A 26280-nucleotide genomic window follows, 5' to 3' on the forward strand; every position below is an offset into this window, starting at 1 on the left:
CCGATTAGGGACCAAAAAGGAGACCTACTCATGGAGGCAGAGGGCATAGCTGAGGTACTAAATGAGTACTTTGCATCTGTCTTCACCAAGGAAGAAGATGCTGCCAAAGTCATAGTGAAAGAGGAGGTAGTGGACATACTGGATGAGATAAGAATTGATAGAGGAGGTACTAGAAAGGCTGGCTGAAGTTAAAGTAAATAAGTCACCAGGACCGGCCGAGATGCATCCTAGGATGCTGAGGGAGGTTAAGGAGGAAATCATGGAGGTACTCACCATAATCTTCCGATCCTCCTTAGATACGGGGGGGTGGTGCCAGAGGACTGGAGAATTGCAAATGTTACGCCCTTGTTCAAAAAAGGGTGCATGGATAAACCCAGCAACTACAGACCAGTCAGCTTAACCTCAGTAGCGGGGAAGCTTTTGGAAACGATAATCAGGGACAAAGTTAACAGTCACTTGGACAAGTGTGGATTAATTAAGGAAAGCCAGCACGGATTTGTTAAAGGTAAATCGTGTTTAACTAACTTGATTGAAATTTTAGGTGAGGGCAATGCGGTTGATGTGGTGTACATGGACTTTCAAAAGACATTTGATAAAGTGGCACATAATAGGCTTGCCAGCAAAGTTGAAGCCCATGGAATAAAAGGGACAGTGGCAGCATGGATATGAAATTGGCTAAGTGATAGGAAACAGAGTAGTGGTGAACGGTTGTTTTCGGACTGGAGGAAGGTATACAGTGGTGTTCCCCAGGGGTCAGTACTTGGACCACTGCTTTTCTTGATATATATTAATGATTTGGACGTGGGTGTACAGGGCACAATTTCAAAATTTGCAGATGACACGAAACTTGGAAGTATAGTGAACAGTGAGGAGGATAGTGATGCACTTCAAGAAGATATAGACAGGCTGGTGAAATGGGCTGACACATGGCAGATGAAATTTAATGCAGAAAAGTGTGAAGTGATACATTTTGGTAGGAAGAACGAGGAGAGGCAATATGAACTAAAGGGTACATGATGCGCCTCAATAACTTCAAGACTCAAAGTTAACTGAATAAAACAAGGCTTTTATTAGCAAAGAAAGATGCCTGTGTCTTCACCTAGCGTTCTGCTGTTCTGCTGCAAGACAAGCCTGGGCTTGTCTTAAGTAGGGCCAGGTATGGGCGGAGCCGACACATCCAATGGGGAGAAAGGGGGCGGTGCACTATATACAATACAAGGTAAAACACCGGAGCAGGCAATACAATATGTGTAGTTAAATACAGAGTCTGATGAATGACATATTTCATCACAGTACAATCCTAAAGAGGGTGCATGAACAGAGAGACATGGGGGTATAGGTGCACAAATCATTGAAGGTGGCAGGGCAGGTTGAGAAAGTGGTTAAAAATGCTTACGGGATCCTGGGCTTCATAAATAGAGGTATAGAGTAGAAAAACAAGGAATTTATGATGAACCTTTATAAAACACTGGTTCGGCCTCAACTGGAGTATTGTATCCAATTCTGGGCACTGTGGTTTAGGAAGGATGTGAAGGCCTTAGAGAGGGTGCAGAAAAGATTTACGAAAATGATTGCATGGATGAGGGACTTCAGTTACATGAATAAACTGGAGAGGCTGGGGTTATTCTCCTTAGAGCAGAGAAGGTTGAGAGGAGATTTGATAGAGATACTCAAAATCATGAGGGGTCTAGACAGAGTAGATAGAAACTGTTCCCATTGGCAGAAGGGTCGAGAACCAAAGGACACAGATTCAAGGTGATTGGCAAAAGAACCAAAGGCGACATGAGGGAAAAAAAGTTTACGCAGCGAGTGGTTAGGATCTGGAATGCACTGCCTGAAAGGGTGGTGGAGGCAGACTCAATCATGGCTTTCGAAAGGGAATTGGATAAGTATCTGAAGGTAAAAACAATTGCAGGGCTACAGGGAAAGGGCGGGGGAGTGAGACTAGCTGAAGTGCTCTTGTTGAGAGCCGGGACGGGCACGACGAGCTGAATGGCCTCCTTCTGTGCTGTAACCATTTTATGATTTTATGATTCCATTCTATGATTCAAATGTACAGTAAAAGCTCCCACCTGACAGATCACCACTTGCCTCAGTCACAAGCTGTTTCTCAGTCAATTTCCAGCACAGATTCTACAGGCTTTCCACTTTCCACTCTCTATCCACGCTTACCTAAGCATATGGAGGGTAGTCATAGGAGAACCTGGGTGCAGCTCTGCACCTCTGTGCAGTGCTTGTCAGTGTTTGCAGCACCTCAATGCTGTAGAACACTGACAGCCCAATGTCAAAGTAAAGTTGGCCATGGTCCCTTTAAGGAAACCGGCTGATAACAGCTGATGAAATGACATCACCAGACCTGCTTCCTCTAATTGGACTGGCAAACGCGCTGGGCAGGTTTAGCCCAATCAACGGAAATTCATTTTGGACAGCGGGATGGAGCCAGCAGCGGGGTCGGGACCCGCCACCGACATCACCCGCCCTGGACCCATCGAGATGAGCTACATCCCGGCCAACAACTTGTATTTATATCGTGCCTTTAAAGTATAAAGGTGTCCCAAGGCACTTCATGGAGGCATGAGGAAATAGGAAAGATTAGGAAGGGTGACTAAAAGCTTAATTACAGAGGTGGGTTTTAAGGAAGATCTTAAAGGAGAAGGAAGTGGAGAGGCAGAGGGGTTTAGGGAGAAAATTTCCAAGAGTGGGACCTAGGTAGTTGAAGGCACGGCCACTTATGGTGGGGTGAAGATGGGGGGGGTGGTTGGGGGACAGGGTGGGGTGGGGGTGGGGGCAGGGTGGATGCACAAGAAGCCGGAGTCACAGGCAATGAGAGTACCAGGTTTGGGGGGGTTGGCGGGGGAGGCTGGAGGAAGATACAGAGATAGAGAAGGTTGAGGTCATGGATGGATTTAAACACAAGGATGATCAATTTAATTGGAGGCATTGAGGGACCAGGAACCTATGTAGGTCAGCGAGGATGGGCAAGCAAGACTTTGTGCAGGATAGGAGACAGCAGAATTTTGGATGAGCTGACATTCGTGTAGAGTGGAGAATGGAAGGCTGGCCAGGAAAGTTCTGGAATAACTGAACCTAGACGTGACAAAGGTGTGAATGGGGGGTTTTGCAGACAGATGGACTGAGGCAGTGTTGAAGGTGGGTGAAGACAAAAGAGAAATTGAAAATAGGGAAGCCACATGCAGTAGTCTCAGCTTCCTAAACTCAAGGTGTATCTGCAAAGACTTAATACTATGACACATGCTACATAAAACAAATAATTGTGATACTCAAAGAAAACAAGACCATGATTATCTTTCAATGTTCCTTTGTTCTTATCTGTTATAACAGAAAAGCTTGTTATTCTCTATATTTTTTAGAACATGTGTGTAACTCAGCCACCATTAATATTTCCATATGATCTGAACATACTCCATTGTGTATTTAATCTAGGTGAAGAGGTGAAATCGCATGAACACCTGGCTTTAAAGGTGTTACACCAGTGGTCAGTGATCGCTAGGACTGAATACAAATTGGTTCCTGAGCACGTTGAATCACGATCCCTCTACCACTCTGACAAACCAGGCATGGAACAGGTGACTTAAATATTATCTGTACAGTGTCCTGGATTACTGATAGCTGAGAGCTTCAACCATTATGTGATGTGATTTGTGACCTTTTTATATGACCCACCTCCATTATAAGGCAATGCTGGTAAGCCAGTCATTTTGTGTGTTATGGTGAGATGTGTGACACATTTATTGACTCGTCAAAAATATAACGTGATACGTCATGAAATAGTGGGAGCTAAAGTTTAGCAGCTTTATATCACCGTGTTTTAACTATGGATAGACACCAAACTGTATTCTAAACTCAACACACAATATTTTGCCAAATACTTGAACTTTGACACTTGAGATTTGGGTTGGCCTGTTCTTTTTATAAAGACATTTTTATGAATGGAAAAAGTCATCCTCTGTGTAGTGTATGTACCCGTCTACCTTTAAGGAAACTATTGTATGTAACCGTTCACCTTTAAGAGAACTACTTTAGGTGTGGCACTACTTGTTTGGCTTCTGTATACTGTAATACCGACAGTGACCACACCAGTATATAAGTGTTGTGGCAGGATTGCTGGGGCAGATTCGCCCTGACCTTCGAATAGTAAAGACCTGTTTGTTTGTTACTTCTGAAGTCTGTGTATTTATTAACTGCACAACCAACAGACTTTACAGTGGCGACGAGTCCGATCGTACCCTGCGGCAAGACTACCAAAGCAACGAAGAGCGTCGAAGAGAGGCATCCGCCCTCGTCGTGCTGCTGAAAGAAAACACGAGGCTGCAGCAGGAGAAAGGAGGAAGACTTTAGCAACAAAAGCTTCCATCAGCAACAGGCACTGACTACCCTTCTACCACGGTGCAGAGTGAGCCGATCAGCTGGAAACAAGGCGGCCGCGGAGACTGAGTAGGGGAAAGTGTAAGGAGTATCCGGAGGATAAGGGCAGAGCACTCGACCTCGGTCGAGGGGGAGCTGAGCCGGTCAGAAGTCGGGTCCAACGGCGTCGGGTGACAGCCGGACCGCGATCGGCGGGAAAAATCCGGGCAGCGGCCGAAGCCACGAAGCGCTGAAACCGAGCGTGTGGGAGAGGCAGAGCCGAGCAAAGGAGGCTGCGCAAGAGCCAGCCCAGCGGCTGAACTGTTCTCCGCCAACGGGGTACCCAGCGCCGGTAGAGCCGAACGTGCGGGAGAGGGAGAGAGACAGAGCCGAACAAGGGGGGAGAAACTGCGCGAGAGCCAGTCCAGCGGCTGAACTGTTCTCCACCAACGGGGTACCCAGCGCCGGTAGAGCCGAACGTGCGGGAGAGAGAGAGACAGAGCCGAACAAGGGGAGAGAGACTGCGCGAGAGCCAGCCCAGCGGCTGAACTGTCTCCATCAACGGGGTGTACCCAGCGCCGGTAGAGCCGTGCGGGCGGGAGGAAAATACAGAGCCGAGTAAGGGGAGCTGTGCGAGAGCCAGCCAGCGGCTGAACCTGTCCGCTGTGGGGAAAGCGTACCCCTTCCACCAGGAAGAAACGCGGGAAGCCGCCATTAGGCGGTGAAGACGGCAGAAGCGGGAAACCGCCATTGAAGTGGGCGGAGAGAGAAGGAGAGAGCGGGAAACCGCCATTTTCGTGGGAAAAGCCGCCATCTTAGAAAAAAAAACATAATAATTTAAAGAATTACTGGTGTTGTACCCAAAGAAAGGAAGATGCCTAAGTGTGGGGACAGCAACAATTTTAATTCTGAGATAGAAGACTGGGCCACGTACGTGGAACGTATAGAGATACATTGTAAGGCGAACAAAATAGCTGAGGATGAAAAAGCTGTAACCTTACTTAACATGATGGGTGCGAAAACATTCGGGTTGTTGAAGCACCTTCTCTCACCAGCTAAACCGGCGGATCAGACTTTCGAAGAGATTGTGGCGGTGCTGAAGGACCACTTGAACCCCACACCGTTAATGCTGGCTGAACGATTCAAATTCCATACAAGAACACAGAAGAAAGACGAAAGCAACGCAGAATACTTGGTCGAACTGCGGCGGCTAGCGAAAGACTGCCAGTTCGGGGGGAACCTGACAGAGGCACTGCGGGATAAGTTCGTATGCGGATTGGCCAAAGAAGGGACGCAGAAGCGACTGCTGGAAGAGAACGACCTCACACTGGACAGGGCTGTCCTTATAGCTGCATCGCACGAAGCCGCAGCGAAGGGAACGGCGGAAATGCAGCTAAAGGCGGCGGCACTTGGGGTGGACCAAATTACCTCGAGCACAACAAAATGCTATCGTTGTGGGAAGACAACACACGACCAGAATCAATGCTGGTTTAAAAACCAAAATTGCAGGAAATGTGGAAAGATCGGGCACATAGCTAAGAGATGCCGGTCAAGAACGACGTACAACAATAATGAGTCACCACAAGAATGGTACAGAAAGGTACAAGAGGTGACTAGGAAGAGTCTGAAGGAACAGAAGTCGGACTCACACTCCAACTGCAAAGGACTGGACAGTCTGAGAATTCACAGTGTGAGTAATGAAGCTGACCGACAAACTATCTGGCTAACGCTACAGATTGAAAAGGTCCGAGTAAAAATGGAAGTAGACACCGGATCGGCGTTGACGGTCATGAATAAGCATGACTATAAAAGGTTTTTCAAGCATATTCCACTACGGGATACGGAACTAGTACTGCAGACATACACGGGGCACAAAGTATTCCCCATCGGAAAGATAGAAGTCAAGGTGAGATACAAGGATAAAGATCACCACCGGTTGGATCTGTATGTGTTGCCTGAGGGAGGTCCACCACTTCTGGGACGGGAGTGGATCCGAAAAATAAAGATGGACTGGCATTCACTAAACACCATGACGGTGGATGCCGAAAAAGAGGATGTCAAACCGGAACGGTTGTCCAGAATATTGGACGAAGCTAAAGAGGTATTCCAGCCAGGACTGGGAAAGCTGCGAGGAATTAAAGCAAAGGTTAAGATTGCAGAACATGCAAGCCCAAAGTTTTTTAAGGCCAGATCGGTACCCTACGCAATACGACCAGCTGTGGAGGCAGAACTGGAAGAACTTGAACGATCAGGGGTTCTGTCAAAGGTGGACTGGAGTGAGTGGGCCACGCCCATTGTTCCCGTCATGAAGTCCTCACCAAGTAATAAGCCAGGGGGACCAGGGAAGGTCCGTATCTGCGGAGATTTCAAGATCACAGTGAATCCGGTGCTTCACACGGTTCAGTACCCGCTTCCGCGGATTGAAGATATTTTTGCTTCGTTGGCTGGAGGGAAGCATTTCACGAAAATAGACCTGGCTCAGGCATATTTACAGATGGAGGTTGAGGAAGAGTCACACCAGTACCTCACCATCAACACTCACAGAGGCTTGTACCGCTATAATAGATTGGTCTTTGGGGTAGCTTCGGCGCCAGCAATTTGGCAGAGGGCCATGGAGCAGGTGTTACAAGGAATTCCAAGCACGCAGTGCTACTTAGATGATATCTTAATCACGGGAAAAGATGAGGAAGAACACCTCACGAATTTGAAACTGGTACTCACCAGGTTGAAGGAGTATGGCCTTCGAATTAATCGCAAGAAGTGTGAGTTCTTCCAAAAACGGATCTCATACTGCGGTCATGTCATTGACCGAGAAGGACTACATAAGTCACCTGAAAAGATAGAAGCGGTTGTGAAGGCCCCCGCCCCAGGGAACGTATCACAGTTAAGATCATTCTTGGGGTTGATTAATTACTATCACAAGTTTCTGCCAAATTTATCCACGGTGCTGCATCCGCTGAATGAGCTGTTGCGGAAAGAAACACCATGGAAGTGGAGTGATGAATGCAAAAAGGCTTTTCGCAGAAGCAAGGAGTTGATTACCTCGGAAGAAGTGTTGGCCCATTTCAACCCAGCACTACCTCTTCGTCTAGCTTGTGATGCTTCCCCGTACGGCATTGGGGCGGTACTTTCGCACAGGCTACCAAATGGTTCTGAAAGGCCAGTGGCATTCGCGTCCCGATCATTGACACCCGCGGAGCGAAATTATGCTCAAATAGATAGGGAGGCCCTCAGTCTTGTGTGGGGCGTGAAGAAATTCAACCACTACCTACAATGTAAAAAGTTCACATTGCTGACAGACCACCAGCCGTTGGTGTCCATATTCAACCCAAACAAGGCCGTCTCCACCATGACAGCACAAAGGTTACAAAGATGGTCCGTTTTACTGGGGGCACATCAATATGACATCGAATACAAAAAGTCTAAACAACACGGAAATGCTGATGGGTTATCACGCTTGCCATTGCCGGTGGTAGAAGAAGCGAGTAAAGTGGACCCAGTAGAGTTGTTCCACTCATCCATAGTGGAGTGTCTACCGATTACAAACTCAATGATTGAGAATGAGACAAGGAATGACCCGACTCTTTCACGAGTCTATGATTTAACGGTGGAGGGATGGCCAGCACAGAGCGAACCAACACTGCAAGCATTTGCACAGAGGAAAGAACAACTGTCAGTGTGTCGAGGAACCCTGATGTGTGGGTCGAGAGTGGTGATTCCACCCAAACTCCAAAAGAAAGTGCTAAAGGAGCTGCACGAAGGACGTCTGGGTGGAGTAAAGATGAAGAATCTAGCAAGGGCGTTTGTGTGGTGGCCAGGCATTGACGGAGACATAGAGGAGATCACGAAGAACTGCCTAGGATGTCAGAGGGTTCAGAACGCGCCACCACAGGCCCCTCTGCATCCATGGGAGTGGCCCTCATCTCCTTGGCAAAGAGTACACATCGACTTTGCTGGTCCATTTATGGACTCGATGTTCCTAATAGCGGTGGATGCCCACTCCAAGTGGCCGGAAGTAATTAAGATGACCACCACAACGACGGAAAAAACCATCACAGTGTTACGGACTATGTTTGCTCGGAATGGCTTGCCGGAACAGATCTGTTCTGATAATGGACCGCAATTTGTGTCCGAAGAATTCAAGAAATTCTTAAAGAGCAATGGGGTTAAGCATTACACGTCAGCCCCATACCATCCCGCCTCCAATGGATTGGCTGAGAGGTTTGTCCAGACCTTCAAGAAGGCCGTAAAGGCCATGGGTAATGAAGACATAAGTCTACAACATAAGGTGGATAGCTTTTTGTTGGCATATCGGAATGCAACACATGCGGTCACGAATCAAACTCCCGCAATGATGTTTTGTAATAGACGCCTAAGATGCCAGCTGGATTTACTCAAACCAAACGTCAGAAGGGACGTAGAGAACCGGCAATTCCAGGGCATGAATGAAAGGCCCACTAGATCTTTCCAGATCGGTCAACGAGTTTTGGCCCGGGACTACCGTACAGAGAAATGGCAGCCTGGAACTATTGGAAAAAGGCTAGGGCCGTTGATGTACACCGTGGACATTGGGGACAATATCATAAGGCGCCATGTTGACCAGATCATAGGGTCCGCCACAAATGTGCAACCGACTTCACCACCTTGCCCGGGTAATGTTGAGGCTGAGATACCCCGAACACCTACGTCCGATCTGGTAATACTGGAATCAGCTGAACCTGACACTGGCTCTCAAGCCGAATCAACTTTGCCAGAAACACCGACTAATCCGCCTGGAATGACGACACCACTGCGGCGTTATCCGGACAGAATCCGGAAACCTCCGGAAAGACTGAATCTATGAACTGTCTGACATAAAGCTGTATATATGTTATAATGTTTGTTCACTATGGACTCCGTATGTTGAAATCTAAAAAGGGAGGATTGTAGTGTATGTACCCGTCTACCTTTAAGGAAACTATTGTATGTAACCGTTCACCTTTAAGAGAACTACTTTAGGTGTGGCACTACTTGTTTGGCTTCTGTATACTGTAATACCGACAGTGACCACACCAGTATATAAGTGTTGTGGCAGGATTGCTGGGGCAGATTCGCCCTGACCTTCGAATAGTAAAGACCTGTTTGTTTGTTACTTCTGAAGTCTGTGTATTTATTAACTGCACAACCCACAGACTTTACACTCTGTGTACAGAGGGACTGGATACACCTTCAAACTTGCACACTAACTAAGTTACCCAACAACAACAACAACTTGCATTTATACAGCGCCTTTAATGTAGTAAAACGTCCCAAAGTGCTTCACAGGAGCGTTATCAAACAGAATTTGACACCATACCACATAAGGAGATATTATGCTAGGTCAAAGAGGTAGGTTTTAAGGAACATCATAAAGGAAGAGAGAGAGATGGTGAGGTGGAGAGGTTTAGGGAGGTATTTCCAGAGCTTAGGGCCCAGACAGCTGAGGGCACGGCCGTCAATGGAGGGGCAAAGGAAATCGGGGATGTGCAAGAGGCAAGAATTGGAGGAATGCAGAGCTCTCGGAGGGTTGCATGGCTGGAGGAGGTTACAGAGATAGGGAGGGGCAAGGCCATGGAGCGATTTGAAAACAAGGATGAGAATTTTAAATTCGAGGCATTGCTGGACCGGGAGCCAATGTAATATTAACCCATTACAGCTTTCCATCTAATGCTTAAGGAAAAGTTCCTGCTGTCTGGCTGGAGGCACAATGACAAAGGTTATTTCTTTTTTAATTAAAAAATGTCTATTAGTTCGTCACCTCGGGCGTTCAGTGGTGCTGGTGGAGTATGTATCTTCATTAAAGTTTGCAAATAAAAATGATTCCACGCAGTTTGTTGAGAAACAATATGCAGCTCTTTGGTGAGTATACATCCATCCAATCTGTATAAACCTACCAGGGAAAGAGTTTGTGGCCTCATGGTGGCAATTAATCATTCTGCTCAGACCCAAGTTCTCAGCTTGTCAGCTTGGCTCAGTGGTAGAATTCTTGCCTCTCAATTAGAAGGATGTGGGTTCAAGCTCCACTTCAGGACTTTAGCACATAATCGAGGCTGGCACTTCAGTGCAGAACTGAGGGAGGGCTGCGTTGTCAGAGATGTGGTCTTTTGGATAAGACATTAAACCAAGGCCCCATCTGCCAGTTCAGGTTGTCGTAAAAGGTCCCATAACATTATTTGAAGAGCAGAGAGCTCTCCCAGTGTGCTGAACAACATTTATCCCTCAACCAATATCACCAAAAATAGATTATCTGGGACATTGTGGGACATTACGCACAAATTGGCTGCTACGTTTGCCTACAAAATAACAGTCACTACTGATGTTCCCCCTAAGGTGCGCGGCTGCGCACCATTCGCGAGGTCCCGTGCAGACCACTCAGCTGCTGTTCCGCTGGAAGAAATGCAGCTTATTTAAAGGGCTCGCGCAGGGAAAAAAAATTAAGGGAACATTGGTCACTACACTTCAAAAGTAGTTAATTGGCTGTCACATACTTTGAAACATCCTGAGGACATGAAAAGGCATTATCTGAGTGCCAGAGGCATGACTGGTTGATCAAAACCCATTCTAAACATAGCACAATTCAGACTTGAAGGCTGCACTTATGTTACAGTTCTGTAGAGTGTGATCCTCAGTGAAGTAAAGTGGAATTCTTAAGGGTAATCTTACGAATTTATGCCTCTAGCATGGAGCTTTGCCCATATTGTAAAAATACCATGATTTTCTGTCCGTTTGTCCACTTGAGATATGTTAGATCCGTGATTCTTAAAGTTGGATGTTTCCCAATAACTACACGGAGGCTGTAACTTAACAATCAACAGGTGTTTACTGGAGTAGGGTAGTCTCAAGACTGGGAGTACAGAGGCATGCTCAAGGCTTATATACAGGTGTGGTCACTGCCGGTACTACAGTATACAGGAACTGTAAAAGTAGTTCTCTCTGACAGGCACATACACTACAATTCCTCCCCTTTTAGATTAGCAGTACCCATAATATGCAAATAACAATTAACACTTTAACATGCACATTAAACACAAATAGTCCATTTATAGATTCAGTCTTTGGGGCGGCTTCCTGATCCTTTCTGGATAGTGCCTTTCCTGAGGTTCTTGTTCTTGGTGCGGAGGCGATTCTGGCCCCCTTTCATCGGTTTCCACTGCTACTGTTTCTGAGGTAGATGCTACCGGTATGTCGGGTTCATCCCCAGGTACGCGAGACATGGGGTTGACTCGTTCCTGTGACGCTAAGATCTGGTCGACGTGGCGTCTCACAATGTTCTCCCCGACATCCACTGTGTACATTAATGGCCCCTGCCGTGTGCATATCGTTCCGGGTTGCCATTTCTCCGTTCGGTAGTCACGGGCCAAGACTGGTTGTCCTACATTGAAGCTCCTTGTCGGCTTCTCATTGATGTGCTGGAATTGTTTATCCTCAACATTTCTTCGCATATTTGGTCTGAGCAAATCCAGACGAGATCTCAACCTTCGGTTAAAGAACATCATGGCCGGGGTCTGGTTGGTAACTGCATGTGTCGCATTTCTGTAGGCTAACAGGAAATTGTCCACCTTATGCTGTAGTGGAATTTCATCATCGCACATGGCCTTTATCGCCTTTTTAAAGGTTTGTACGAACCTCTCAGCCAATCCATTTGTGGCTGGATGATACGGGGCGGATGTGTAATGCCTTACCCCATTCCTTCTCATAAATTTCTGAAACTCTTCGGACACAAACTGTGGTCCATTATCAGAGCAAATCTGCTCTGGCAAGCCGTTCCTGGCAAATATGGTCCGTAGGACTGCAATCGTTTTCTCTGTAGTGGTTGAGGACATTTTTATCACCTCAGGCCATTTCGAGTGCGCATCCACTGCTATTAAGAACATTGAGTCCATGAATGGACCAGCAAAATCAATATGCACCCGTTGCCATGGAGAGGAGGGCCACTCCCATGGGTGTAGAGGGGCATGTGGTGGTGCATTTTGGACCTTCTGGCATCCTGAGCAGCTCTTAGTTAGGTCCTCGATTTGTTGATCAATCCCCGGCCACCACACATAAGCCCTAGCAAGGCTTTTCATTTTCACCCCTCCCAGATGACCTTCGTGAAGCTCATTTAGCACTCTCTCCCTTAACTTTGGTGGAATTACCACTCGGGATCCACACATCACTGTCCCCTGGCATACTGACAGCTGTTCTCTTCTGGATGAGAATGCTGGCAACAGTGAGTTGCCATGTGTTGGCCATCCCCTCACCGTCAAATCATATACCCGAGACAGTGTCGGGTCATTGCGGGTCTCCTTCTCTACATCCGCGTTAGTTACTGGCAATCGTTCAATTATTGACGAATAAAATATCTCGATAGGGTCCACTGCTGGTGCTTCCTCCACAGTAGGCAGTGGCAAGCGTGATAGTCCATCAGTGCTTCCGTGCTGTTTCGTGCCTTTATATTCTATTTCATATTGGTTCGCCCCTAGAAAAAGGGACCATCTTTGTAACCGTTGTGCAGTCATCACCGGAACGCCCTTCTTTGGATGAAAGATGGAGACAAGTGGTTGGTGGTCAGTCAGCAAGGTGAACTTCTGCCCATGCAGATAGTGGTTGAATTTTTTTACTCCCCATACTAGGCTGAGGGCCTCCCTGTCGATCTGGGCGTAGTTGCGCTTGGCTGAGGTTAGTGACCGAGACGCAAAGGCTACTGGCCTCTCCAACCCGTCTGGGAATTTGTGCAACAGCACCGCTCCAATACCATAGGGTGATGCATCACATGCCAACCGGATTGGTAGTGCTGGGTTGAAATGGGCCAACACCTCTTTTGATGTGATCAAATCTTTGCATTTCTGGAAAGATCGTTTACATTCGTCATTCCACTTCCATAGTACCCCCGTTTGCAGTAGAGTATTCAGTGGGTGTACTACTGTCGACAAATTTGGTAAGAACTTATGGTAGTAGTTTACCAGCCCGAGGAACGACCTCAGTTGTGACACATTTTCCGGTGCTGGAGTCTTGACTACTGCCTCAATCTTTTCAGGGGACTTATGTAACCCCTCTTCATCAATAACGTGGCTACAATACGAGATCTGCTTCTGGAAAAACTCGCACTTGTGGCGATCAGCTCGTAGCCCATATTCCTTTAATCTAGTGAGCACCTTTTCCAGGTTGGCGAGGTGATCACTGTCATTTTCGCCCGTGACCAGGATGTCGTCCAAATAACACTGGGTCCCTGAAATCCCTTGCAGGACTTGATCCATTGCCCTTTGCCAAATAGCCGGAGCTGATGCTACTCCGAACACCAGCCGGTTGTATTGATAGAGACCTTTATGAGTGTTGATCGTGCGGTATTGTTTCGAGGCTTCTTCTACCTCCATTTGCAAGTACGCCTGGGCCAGATCAATTTTGGTGAAGCATTTACCTCCAGATAGCGAGGCGAAAATATCCTCAGTCCGTGGATGCGGATATTGTACCGTGTGAAGGACTGGGTTCACTGTCACCTTAAAATCCCCACAGATGCGGACCTCTTTGGTTCCCCAGGCGTATTACTCAACGACCTCTTCATTACAGGGACGATGGGTGTAGCCCACTCGCTCCAGTCTACTTTGGACAGTACTCCTGAACGTTCCAACCCTTCCAGCTCTGCTTCGATGGCTGGTCGGATCGCATAAGGCACCGGTCTGGCCTTAAAAAACTTTGGACTTAAATTTTCCTCTATTTTAATCATTGCTGTTATGCCTTTTAGTGTTCCGAGTCCCTCCTGGAACACTTCTTGTGCGTCAGTTAGCATTTTTGACAGTCGTCCAGGTGTGACGCCGTCATCCTTTTTGGCCTCAACCTTCAGTGCCTGTATGGAATGCCAATCTAATTGTATCTTCCGGACCCATTCACGTCCTAGTAGTGGTGGTCCTCCATCTGGCAATACATATAGGTCCATTTTAGGTATTTCCTGGCCTTTGGATATCACTTTCACCCTTATTTTTCCTTTGGGGTAGACTTTTTGCCCCGTGTACGTCTTCAAGACATTCTCTGTAGCTTTCAAGGGTATATGTGAAACTAGCCGCCTGTAGTCCCTTTGGTTTATGACTGTTAGGGCTGATCCAGTGTCCAATTCCATTTTCACTTGGACTCCGTCTATCTTGAGTGTGACCCAGATAGTCTGGTGATCCTCCATTTTGGTTACCTTATGTAGTTTCAGACAACCCAGCTCCTTGCTTCCGGAGTCTGTATCACTTCCCTGCTCGTCTGAACTACTGTCCATCACCTTATGTACCTTTTTGTACTTCTCCTGTGGAGATTTCTTGCTGTTGGTTTTCTTCCCTGACCTGCAGACTCTTGCTATGTGTCCTGTTTTTCCACACTGTCTGCACACTTGGTCCTTGAACCAACAATCCTTCTGGTCGTGTTTTGTTCTGCCGCAGCGATAACACTTCCCTGCTCCATATGACATTTCATTGGTGCCATATTCTTACGGTCTCCGTTGTATCTCTGCAGCGCCCCGTGCGGCTGCTTCGTATGATACTTCCATGCTGAAAGCCTTGTCCAGCGTAAGATCCTTTTCTGATAGAAGCCGTTTCTGGGTTCCTTCACTTTGAAGCCCACACACAAACTTGTCCCTTAACGTATCTGATAGTCCCACTCCAAACTGGCAGTGTTTCGATAGCTTGCACAGTTCCGTTAAGTACTCAGCATTACTTTCGTCTTTATGCTGGTTCCTTTTGTGAAACTTAAATCTTTCTGCTATCAGCAGCGGTGTGGGGCTTAAGTGGTCCTGTAGGATTTCTACTATGCTTTTGAAATTCTTATCCACGGGCTTCTCTGGGGTTATCAGGTTTCGCAGTAAGCCATAAGTTTTTGCACCCATGGAATTTAACAAAACCAGTGCTTTCCTAGCATCTGGCACTTCATTCGCCCTGCAGTACACCTCAATGCGTTCCACATATGTCGCCCAATCTTCGACTTCATTGTCGAACGCAGTGATACTGCCACTCTTCGCCATCCCTGGGTGTGATTTAACTGTCTAAAATGGTGTCTCCCGTGCTCTCCCTTCTTCTCCGCTGGCACAAAATGGCGTCTCCCGTGCTTTCCTTCCTTCCCGCGCTCGCCCTTCTTCTCCACTGCGGCTTCTAAAAATGGCATCTCCCGCGCTCTCCCTTCTTCTCCGCGGTTCAATGGCATCTCCCGCGCTCTCCCTTCTTCTCCCCGCGGACGCGGTTCAGCCCTTGAGCCCTGGCTGTGCTCTGCGCGTTCTCCTGTGCGCCTTTCCCGTTGCCGTCGCTCGGTCCTGAACCCGGCTGCTGCTTTACCCTCTCTCTCTGTCTGTTTGTTTTTCCTTCACCCTCTCTCTTACCCCATCGACGCTGCTCGGCTTTTCTACGCCGTCGGTCGGCTCCAGCCGCCGCTGTCCGGGAAGGGTGTGCGCTGTACCTGTTGCCAGTCTGTTGCTGGATCGTCGTGGCTGGGGAACCAAGCCTGGCTCTCAACAGCCTCTCCTGCGATGTTTACTCTCTGCCGGATGACTGGGCGGTTGCTCGTGGTCGACGCCCGTGCTTCTGGCCTCGACTTTCTTCCACCGTCCTCCCGGAGCGAATCCTTGAAGGGAAATGCAGAGTTGCAGGCAGATTCGAATCGACCTCGTCGCCACTGTTAGATCCGTGATTCTTAAAGTAGGATGTTTCCCAATAACTACACGGAGGCTGTAACTTAACAATCAACAGGTGTTTACTGGAGTAGAGTAGTCTCAAGACTGGGAGTACAGAGGCATGCTCAAGGCTTATATACAGGTGTGGTCACTGCCGGTACTACAGTATACAGGAGCTGTAAAAGTAGTTCTCTCTTAAAGGTACATACACTACAAGATAATTGCAGGAACTTTCAACTTTGATGGAGATGCTAAAACACGGGCAATATTGGATCGGCTGCCCATTATGGAAAAGAAAATTAGGTGGTGTGTATAATGGACGGACAATCCCATACCATTTGTTTAGATTGTCCTTGCCTGTTGTTGAATCTGAGTCATTCTCATTAACCACGAATGAGCCCATCACTTAATTCCCCATTCCCTAATCGTGTGTCTTGATGTAACCGTTCCTTTAGTATCATGTAGAATTTTATTGAAGCAGGTAACTGGTTCTCTAATATCATGTTTCTGCTTCTGATATTCCTCCAGGGCCGTGTTCAGATGTGGGTGGACATGTTTCCAATGGATATGCCTCCTCCTGGGCCTTCTGTTGATATATCACCTCGCAAGCCGAAGGGGTAAAAGGAAAATTCTAATTGAAACACAAGTAGAATGATATAGTTTTGCAAGAGCACTGCACTGTTGGAGAGCTGTAATTTATTCTTTAAAAGGATATTAAAATTTAGTCTTGCCGTCATCCCTTTAATTAAATTGCTCACTTGTCTCATCATTACTGTGAGGCCTTCTTTGCTGCGTCTTATCCCTCTCTTCAGAGCTCTCTGTGCTCATTTATTTCTCTGACCTAAATTTGCATTATCAAAAAGACATCAAATCAAATTACCTGGAAATTCAAAAAAATGCACTGACTTTTGAAAACTAAATGTTCCAAAGTTTACTTCTGAAATCACCTGTACCCCTCCTTATCTGAAACCGAGACCAGTTTTAGAATTGAGGACGGAGAGGTTTTTTTTACTCTCAATTTCTTCTGGTGGTCCCTAATTAATGGTAGACAATGGGAAAACTGATACTCCCGGCAATGACATTCCGCACTTTGATGAGTACAAATATATCACGAAAACATATAAATTATTTACTAATTAGAATGGGAAGTTTGAGCCACTGTGACAGTACTGGTTACAGAAATCAGTACAGTTATAACAATATGGAGTGGGTTGAAAGCTGTAAATAGTAAATCTTAATTCTGCAGATCATAAATTACGAAGTTTTGCTTTCTGGTTTCATCAGAATTCCTTGATTTCTTGAAGTCTTGTAACTCCTTGTAATAGTGTCTATTATTGCTTACTCTCTGGCACTGTTCTCTTATGGTTTCTCTCCTACACATCAGATCATAGACACTACATTGCCTCCAACAGCTTTTCCTCGTTCCCACGCAATCACCTAAGCCGTAGCTCAGGGTTCCGTCCTTGGCCACTTGCATTTCATCCCTTACATGCTACTCGTCGGAGACATCAGCTTGAAGCATGGGTCAGCTGATGACATTCTCTACAGCCGCCAATCTCGTATTAAGATCTGAATAAACCAAAACTCCCTCCAGCTAAATGTTGGGAAAATTGAAGCCATACACGTCAGCTCCCACCAAATACCTAAATGTCTCTGGCCTCCACTTCATCAACCTCCCTACCTGCCACCCCCAGACTAAGCTCAGAGGTGAGGAACTCTGGTTTCCGCTCCACCCAGAGCTCAGCTTCCTCCAATTTGTTACCAAGATTGCTTTCTTTTATTTCTGAAAAATCACCCACTTGCTCTCTTGCTCTCTGCTGCAGGAACCCTAACTCATGTCTTTACCACCTCGAGGCTCTAGTGCTCCCCTTGCTGACTTCCTGCTTCCACCTTCCATAAATGATGATTCATCCGAATGCTATGGCTTGTGTTCTCACCCAAACTAAGGCCTATGTCCACATCACCCCTGTCCTTCCCATGCTCAAACGGCTTCCCGTTTGAAATGACCTGAAGATACTCGTTCTCAACTTCATACCAGTCCGTGGCTTCACCCCTCCCAACCTCAGCAATCTCCTCCTGCCATACGTCCCTTCATGCACCCTCAGCTTTATGAACAGTGGTGTACTTCTCATCATCTGTTCCCTGTGGTGCACCATTGGTAGCTGTTCCTTCAGGTCCCCACCCCCTGGATCTTCATCCCTCAGCAACTCTCCCTTGTCCTCTCTCTCCACTTTCTAAAGCCTCCTAAAGTCTCTTCTCTTCGCCCACTCTTAACCCCATCCTTCCCTTATTCCCTCCTTCTTGGTGTCCACGAGTTGTCCACTGCCCTGTGAGGCAGATCTCTGTATATGAGGAGTTCTATAGAAAAGTAAGTTGTACATTTTATTTCGATTAGAATAGAGGGGGAATTTTGCCAGCCCTGGGGAGGCGGGTATGGAGGCGAGACTGCCAGGAAAATGGCAGAAACTGGGAATGGGTACCAACCCCGCTCCCAATCTGCCTCCGTGCCATCTTCCCGGGAGGCGGGCCCCCGACTCGCGCAGGGACCCATCTCCTCGAGGCGGGAAGGGGATTACAGCCACAAGTGTGGGCTTCCCGACGGCTGCGAACCTCGCCAGGGTCAGCGAGGTGAGCAGTGGGTTTGCAGGGGTGAGAGGGGTCGAGATGTCAGATGTAAAAGAGAGTGATGGGTGCAAGTGTGGAGAGGTAATTGTGAGAGGTGAGTGCAAAGTGTTCGAAAAAGTTTACTTACCTTTGCTTCTTCCTGCAGGCTTCAACCTTTGGGGATCCGGAGGTGCCTCATCTCCATGGTAGAGGTGACAGAATGGCTGCTGCATTCTCTGATGCAGCAGCCATCTGCTTTCTGCTAAGGAGAGAGATTTGGTGAGTCTTCAGTCCAAGGGCTTACCTTAGAACAGAGATTGTCAGTGTTTGACAGCTTCTCAAAGCTGTCAAACACTGACAATTCATCTGTCAAAAATATTTGACAGATGAAACGTCATACACTGACGTCCTCTGTCACCGGCTTTCCCTTAATTGGCTGGCTAAGCCTGCAGGACGGGCTTAACAAGTTCAATCAAGGGAAAATAGCATGGGTTGGCTGGACGTTGTTGGGGACAGGACTGAAACCCGACAACCAGCTGTCCCGCTCCCAATGTGCCCCTATTGAGAAAATCCAGCCCATAGTGTCTGAGGAAATCAGATTGCCTCCAATTTAACGTATACATGTCATGTCTTAAACGTCTGTGAGATCGTCTTTGATCAATTGTTGTATTTGATTGCAGGTATGAACTAAGAATAATTATCTGGAATGCCGAAGATGTCATATTAGAAGATGAAAATTTTATTACAGGTCAAAAATCAAGTGACATCTATATCAAGGGGTAAGAGTTTCATTTGATTCAAATTTACTTTTTAAATTAGAGAAGTGTCTTATTGGAAACTAGGATTAAAATCTATTTACAATCTTACCGAGATCTTATAAAATAAAACAAATTTAAATGTTGGATTAGTTGTTGCACAAAATCAGGAACTCACTGTGTGAGGAATCAAAGGTACAAAACTTCTGTCTTACTCCAATTATTAGTACAAAAGCCTTCTCTGCCACTAAATTGTCTTATGCTCACATACTCCTACTTTGGGAAAAATATATTCATGTTTTACATTAGTTGTTGAACTATTAAACAATGAATTTAGAAATCCCAGCGTGTACAAGAAACTAAACTGCATCTGTTCAATGAATAACCAGTGCGTCCACAGATATATAACTGGCAGCAGGTGTGTATTTGAAATATACACACACTCTATAAGTTCATCTATTCATGTTTGATGCGGTTACAACTACATCCTATCACAAAATTTTAAGCAATTAGTAAAATGGTGTAATCTTGGAGCATAGTGAGGCCTTAATGATAGTTTCTCTCACTTCATTCCAGTTTGGAGAAATGCTTTGGATTCCCACTCATGATGTGTTTGTGTCCCTTATGTGTATTTTTCATACCCTGGGCAATGTTTACGAATACAGACAGTGTACGTTGTCCACATGCTTAGCCTCAATTTACTTCAACTTATTTCAGTTTTGGAGTATTCCCTAAAAGTGAAGACACACGTGTGCGTGTGTGTGTGTGTCTGTGTGTGTGTGTGTATATGCTGTACACGCACACAGATACAAAACACATTGAGTGATGAATTGGGATTCTACAGGTTAATTTGGATAAAAAATATTTTTTTCTTAATTCCAATTCAGATTGCTTGTATGAATAAAAATTGTTGGTGCCTCACAGTTGCTCTTCAATTTTGAACATAAAGTGTATGTGCCATTCTCTGACCCCGCACTCCCCCCTCCCCCTCCCATGCAATCTTGGCTTGCCTAGTGGCAAGTTAGCTGAAGTGCTTGGACAAGAACTGTTGCCATATGGGATTATGCACTTGTGGGTAAGATTTCCGAGCAACCACAGTCAATGGGCGGGGGCTGAAAGTATGCAGTGCACCCAATTTCTCCACAGGTAGTGTGTGAATTTCCAGCAGGGCCTTAGATCAGGCCTCGGGAGCTCAAGGCAAAAAAAGACGAGAGCTTTAATTTTAATAGAATAATATATTGTATGGCTGTAAACACAATGTCCAGTGATTCTTGACGGGATTACGCTACAACTTGAGTTTGCCCATATATGATATGTTCTGGGTGCAGGCACTTTGAGGGCTGACAGGATCTGAGCATTTAAAGGGAGACCTTCTGTTTTTGAAGAATATAGGCCTGGAAATTCGATATCGGTTAAAAGCCTGCTGTTGCCACCGCGGGCCGGTGTTAACTGAAGCCGGAAATGATGGCGCTGGCAATTCCGGTAAATTGGCGCTGGTGCCTATTTAACATTAGCCCAGCGCTAAACTCGCCGTGCAAGGCTGCTTTGGTGCCATTCGTCGCGACAGGATGTCCCAATGTAGCGTGGCTGTAGCGTTATTGTAGCAAGAACAGTCTTCTCTTAAAGCAAAGCTGTCATTTCGGAAAGCTATTCGGTCCTTTAAAGGGAAACTGACTTCTGAAATGAAAAAAAAAAATCTAAAAATATGCAGTTTTTAAACCCTTACAGCTGAACTGTCTTCTGAAAAAAATATTAAAAAGAATTCTCAAATGGGAGTCTTCAGCTCTTAAAGCTGAATTGCCTTCCGCACCTAAAAAAAAAAAAATGGGAAAAGTGCTTCAGCACAAACACAAATGGCTCAGCAGGGCAGGGAAGGGGCACCAAGGGTCTTGCACACAGCACTCCAGCTTTGGGCAGGGGTTCAACACTGCAAGAGAGGTCCTCTACCTACAGGGGCCAGGAGGCCCACCAGAAAGAACGATGTGGGACCACATCACCGAGGCCATCACTGCCAGCAGTGTCGCCCCCACCACCTGGCTCCAGTGCCCAAAGAAGCTTCATGACCTCAGACCACTGGTCAAGGTCAGTGAATGGATCTTCAAAAGCCATCTCCTACCAACTGCACCACTAGCCTCACACACTGCTCAATGCATGACTCCCCCTCCACTCACCTACCAACAATCTCTACTAAACACGAGGCACACCTCCTATTTCTATCTTTACCTCACCCACTTGGCAGGGGCATGGCTGAGCCCTTGGCTAGCAGCGAGGCTGAAAGGATACAAGATGCTGGTATCCTCCTACATTATCCTCCTTCTAGCATGCACCTCTTGCTTTCCCGCCCTCCCTTCACAACTCCACACTTGTGCCTCCCTCATTTCACACACCCAAGAAATGCAGCCTGCCCGGTCAGTGGTTGACCAAGAAGCGGGAGAGGAGGCTGAGGGGTGACTTAATAGAGGTCTTTAAAATTATGAAACATTTTGATAGAGTGGATACAGAGGGAATGTTTCCACGTGTGGGGAAGAGCATAACTAGAGGCCATCAATATAAGATAGTCACTAAGAAATTCAATAGGGAATTCAGAAGAAACTTCTTTACCCAGAGAGTGGTGAGAATGTGGAACTCGCTACCACAGGGAGTGGTTGAAGCGAATAGTATAGATGCATTTAAGGGGAGGCTAAACAAGCATATGAGGGAAAAGGGAATAGAGCGTTATGCTGATAGATTTAGATGAGGAAAGATGGGAGGAGGTTCGAGTGGAGCATAAACGCCGGCATGGACTGGTTGGGCCGAATGGCCTGTTTCTGTGCCATATATCCTATGTTATCCTATGTAAGACGAAACCCCATCACTTGATCTGACACTCCCAGCCCCCAGCTCCTCAAGGTCGGCCTGCAAGGCCATTTGCAGTGTCCCCCACTGAAAGTCAGCAGCCTTCCACCAGCCATGCTTCAGCCACTGGGGTAGCACTGTGTGACATCAGTAGGATAGGCAAAGGCACACACAAGACAGTCACTAGGCAATGCATAAGGGTGATGAGTTAATTTATTGATGTCATATTTGATGGATAAATGTATAAAGTTAGATTGTGGTGGCTTTTATTTCAACATTGTGGTCAAGAGGTCGCTGTGATGGTCAGTAACAGAGGGAAGGTAAGGTATAGGACAAATGTTGAAAGGGCAATAGGGGTTGTAGGCACTGCTACTGCAAGCAGATGATTCTATCCTGGATATCCCAGCCAGAAAGGGGCTGTCTGGGATGCATCCGTACTTCTGCTTCCTCCTCTTCTGTGTCTTCCTCTTCGGCGTCTTCCTCTTCGGCGTCTTTCTCTTCCCTCTGAGAGGGGATGGTGTAAATCTGAAATAAAAGCATAAAATGCTGGAAATACTCAGCAGGTCAGGCAGCATCTCGCCCTGAGACGTGAATTCTGTTTCTTTCCCCACGGATGTTGCCTGACCTGCGGAGTATTTCCAGCATTTTCTGTCTTCTCAAAGGCCTTCCTTTACCATCCGTGGCCTTGCAAGCGTCCGGCAGATCTCCTTGCACACTTAAAAAAAAAAACTTTTAACATGTATTGCACCAAGTCATTACATCAATAAAATCAAAAAAATCCAGTCCAAAAGCTTAAATGCAAACTTACCTGAAAGATGTGTGTCTGTCAGTCTGCTGCATGCTCACTTTCCTGAGCGAGCTTAGGACCCAGCGCTAAACTCAGCACTAAGGTCCAAGTTTGCACAGCGTGACGCCAGTTGGCATTGATGTCACGCTCTCCATATTTGCATCTCCAGGGCCAGCGCTGCTATTGGCAGCGCCAAGGCCCTCACCAAAATGGCAGCCACCGAGTCCCGTGCCAGAGAAGGGCGTTAGGGTGGCAGCTGCCATTTTTCGCAAGGATTCCAGCGCTAACGGGTGGCAGTAAGGAAGGGAATTTCTGTTTTTTCATATCTGAAAGTGTCATTTTTCTTTTGATTTGTGATTTCAGCTCTAGTTTTTGCCCAAATGTTTTGGCTACCACATTTTTAGTTGCTACAGTTAGAATTTTGAAACTAGGCATTGAAATGATGGTTCATCTTTTGCTGTGTTATTTGAGGAATAGGCAAAAGGAGGAATGCTAGGCAGGTCACGTGCATCAGAGATAGACTACCCTTACTCATATACCCTTACCCACAAAGTTGCATATACAGGTTGAGGCCACACTTACCTTGGAATGTCAGGGGCAGACTGCCTTTGCATGCGAGGCTTCACTGGAGAGGCAGTGACGGAACTTCTAGCCAACTTCCATCACATCAATGGCAATGGCATTGGTTGTTAAGGTCAGCACATCCCTGAACCTTTAGGTGTTTGGCTCATTCCAAGCTGCCACAGGGAACATCAGCAGCAGACAATCAGCAATTCACCGATGTAGCAAGCAGGTGACTTGTGTTGCTTGACGGTGCAAACAATTCCATCACTTCCCATGTGGGCACCCAGCAGCAGAATGAGAGAGCTGTGCAATTTGTTTGAGACATCAGAGGCCAGATTTTGACTATTGGGTAGCCTGCCCGTAGAGCACGGCAGCCGGCTGTCTGATGGTGCTGCTGGGAGCCTGGTCCGTTTTTAGGGCTGGGCCTCATTACCGTACACTCGGCAGGCCGCGGGCCACCAGGGAAGCTTGCTGGCGCTAATCTGACAGAATATTGGGCAGCCCCAGGCTGGAGAAAAAGGTAGGTCGGGGGTGTCCGCCTGCGCTGGTTGGAGGAACGGGTGTAGCAGTGGCCCGGATTATTTTTGCACAGCCCAGAGGAGCACTCCTGCTGCTCCTGGCCCCACAAAAATAAATAAAAACCTACCTGTGGTGTATGTAACCTGTTCCACCTTAAGAGAACTTAAGCCTGTTCCACCTTAAGAGATGTACTACTTTCTCTGGCTGCTGTATACGTAATACCGGTGGTGACCACACCGGTATATAAGCACTGTGTATTAATATTGTATTCAGTATAGTCCCGACCTCCAACCAGTAAAGACCTGTTGAATTTACTCTGGTAGTCTGTGTAGTAATTATCACTATAACACACAGACTTAACAGTGGCGACGAGTCCGATTCTTACCCTGCGGCAGTTATTTCCACGGTGGCTTCGTCCACAGACAGGACGTTGAAGAGAGGTTTCCACCCTCATCACCCTACTGGAAGACACGCCGAGCGGCAGGCATCGAGAAACCGGAGTGCAGAAGACATCCTGACCTCGAAGCCTCCATCAGCGACTGTCAGCTTTCTTCTTTTCTACCTCGGTGGTGGGTAAGCCGGGCAGCGACGCGACAGAAAGTCAACCGTGTTGGCTGTACAGACGGGGCTGGGAAGACGGAGGAATAAGGGCGGTGAGATCGATCGCGACCGGAGGTAAGGGCCGGGCCACTTTCGAGCGAGAGGCGCAGCGCGGGGACATCGATCGCGACCGGAGATAAGGGCCGCATTCGGGCTAAAAGGCGCAGCGTCTGGGGAAACTGAAGGCGCGAGAGCCGCGGTGAAGCGGAGACAGCGTCGGGGGACGGTTGAAGACCGCCAAGCGTGGGAAAACCGCCATTTTGTGGGCGGAGGACGACGACAAGAGCGGGAAGCCGCCACCTTGGATAACATAAAAATACAATAAATTGCAACGATGCCTAAACATGGGAACATTAATACCTTTGATAGTGACACCGAAGATTGGGCCATGTATGTAGAACGCATACAAAATTATTGTAAGGCAAATAAAATTCCTGATGCAGATAAAGCACTAACATTATTAAATTTAATGGGTGCGAAGACATACGGGCAATTGAAACACCTATTATCACCAGATGAATCGGCGGATAAGACGTTCGATAAGATTGTTACTGTCCTGAAAAATCATCTAAACCCCACGCCGCTGATGCTAGCGGAACGATTTAAATTTTACGACAGAAGGCAGCTGCAGAATGAAAGCAATGCTGAATATTTGATGGAATTACGTAAGCTAGCAAAATATTGTCAGTTTGGAACGGGACTGACAGAGGCACTACGAGATAAATTTGTGTGTGGTTTATTTAAACAGGATACACAAAAGCGACTGCTCGAGGAGAATGAGCTGACGCTTGAGAAGGCGGTCACTATGGCAGCAGCACACGAAGCCGCAGCGAGAGGCACGGCAGTAATGCAGCTACGGTCACCGGAACTCAGTACAAACAAATTGGGTTTGAGTTCTGTCAAATGTTATCGTTGTGGAAAGACAACGCACGATCAGAACCAGTGTTGGTTTAAAAACCAAGAATGCAGAATGTGTGGCAGGCTTGGCCACATAGCTAAAGTATGCCGGTCAGGAAAGAAGACCAGCAACAAAAAGTCACCGCAAGGAAAATACGCAAAGGTACACAAGGTGACAAAGAACAGTTTGACCGAACAGAAGTCAGATTCAGATGCTAGCAGTAATGAACTGGATAGCTTAAGAGTACACAATGTTGGTAAGGATGCAGATCTCCAGACAATTTGGGTCACTCTTCAGATAGCAGGAGTCCAAGTAAAAATGGAATTGGACACTGGATCGGCATTGACGGTCATGAATAAGAAAGATTACAGAAGGTTATTCCAACATATTCCCCTACAGGATACGGAGATTATATTGAAAACATACACGGGGCAAAGAGTGTACCCCATCGGAAAAATAGAGGTAGAAATGGTCCACAAGGGCGAAGAAAGCCAAGTAATGGACTTATATGTGCTACCTGAAGGAGGTCCACCACTACTAGGACGGGAGTGGATTAGGAAAATGAATATGGACTGGCACTCCTTGAAGGCACTAATGGTAGATTCCGGGGAAACAGATGTCAAACCTAAACGATTGTCCAGAATATTGGATGATGCTAAAGAGGTGTTCCAGCAAGGACTGGGAACACTGAGAGGAATTACGGCAAACATCAAGATTG

The 26280-nt window shown here is 46.9% G+C and overlaps 1 protein-coding gene across 1 annotated transcript in view; it reads left to right on the top strand.

The window, feature by feature from the left end:
* LOC147081887 (fer-1-like protein 6) overlaps window positions 1-26280 on the top strand; it is a gene marked incomplete at its 5' end in the record, with an annotated part of 215446 nt that overhangs the window by 153958 nt on the left and 35208 nt on the right. The window contains 3 exons of the mRNA XM_085980616.1: window positions 3445-3587; window positions 16529-16617; window positions 19285-19383. Coding sequence (XP_085836742.1) covers window positions 3445-3587; window positions 16529-16617; window positions 19285-19383 — 331 coding nt within the window. The remainder of the gene's footprint in view (window positions 1-3444; window positions 3588-16528; window positions 16618-19284; window positions 19384-26280) is intronic.

This window comes from Somniosus microcephalus, unplaced genomic scaffold (genome assembly GCF_052327205.1).
Source record: "Somniosus microcephalus isolate GS21.2 unplaced genomic scaffold, FLI_Smic_1.0 scaffold311, whole genome shotgun sequence".
Lineage (NCBI taxonomy): Eukaryota > Metazoa > Chordata > Chondrichthyes > Squaliformes > Somniosidae > Somniosus > Somniosus microcephalus.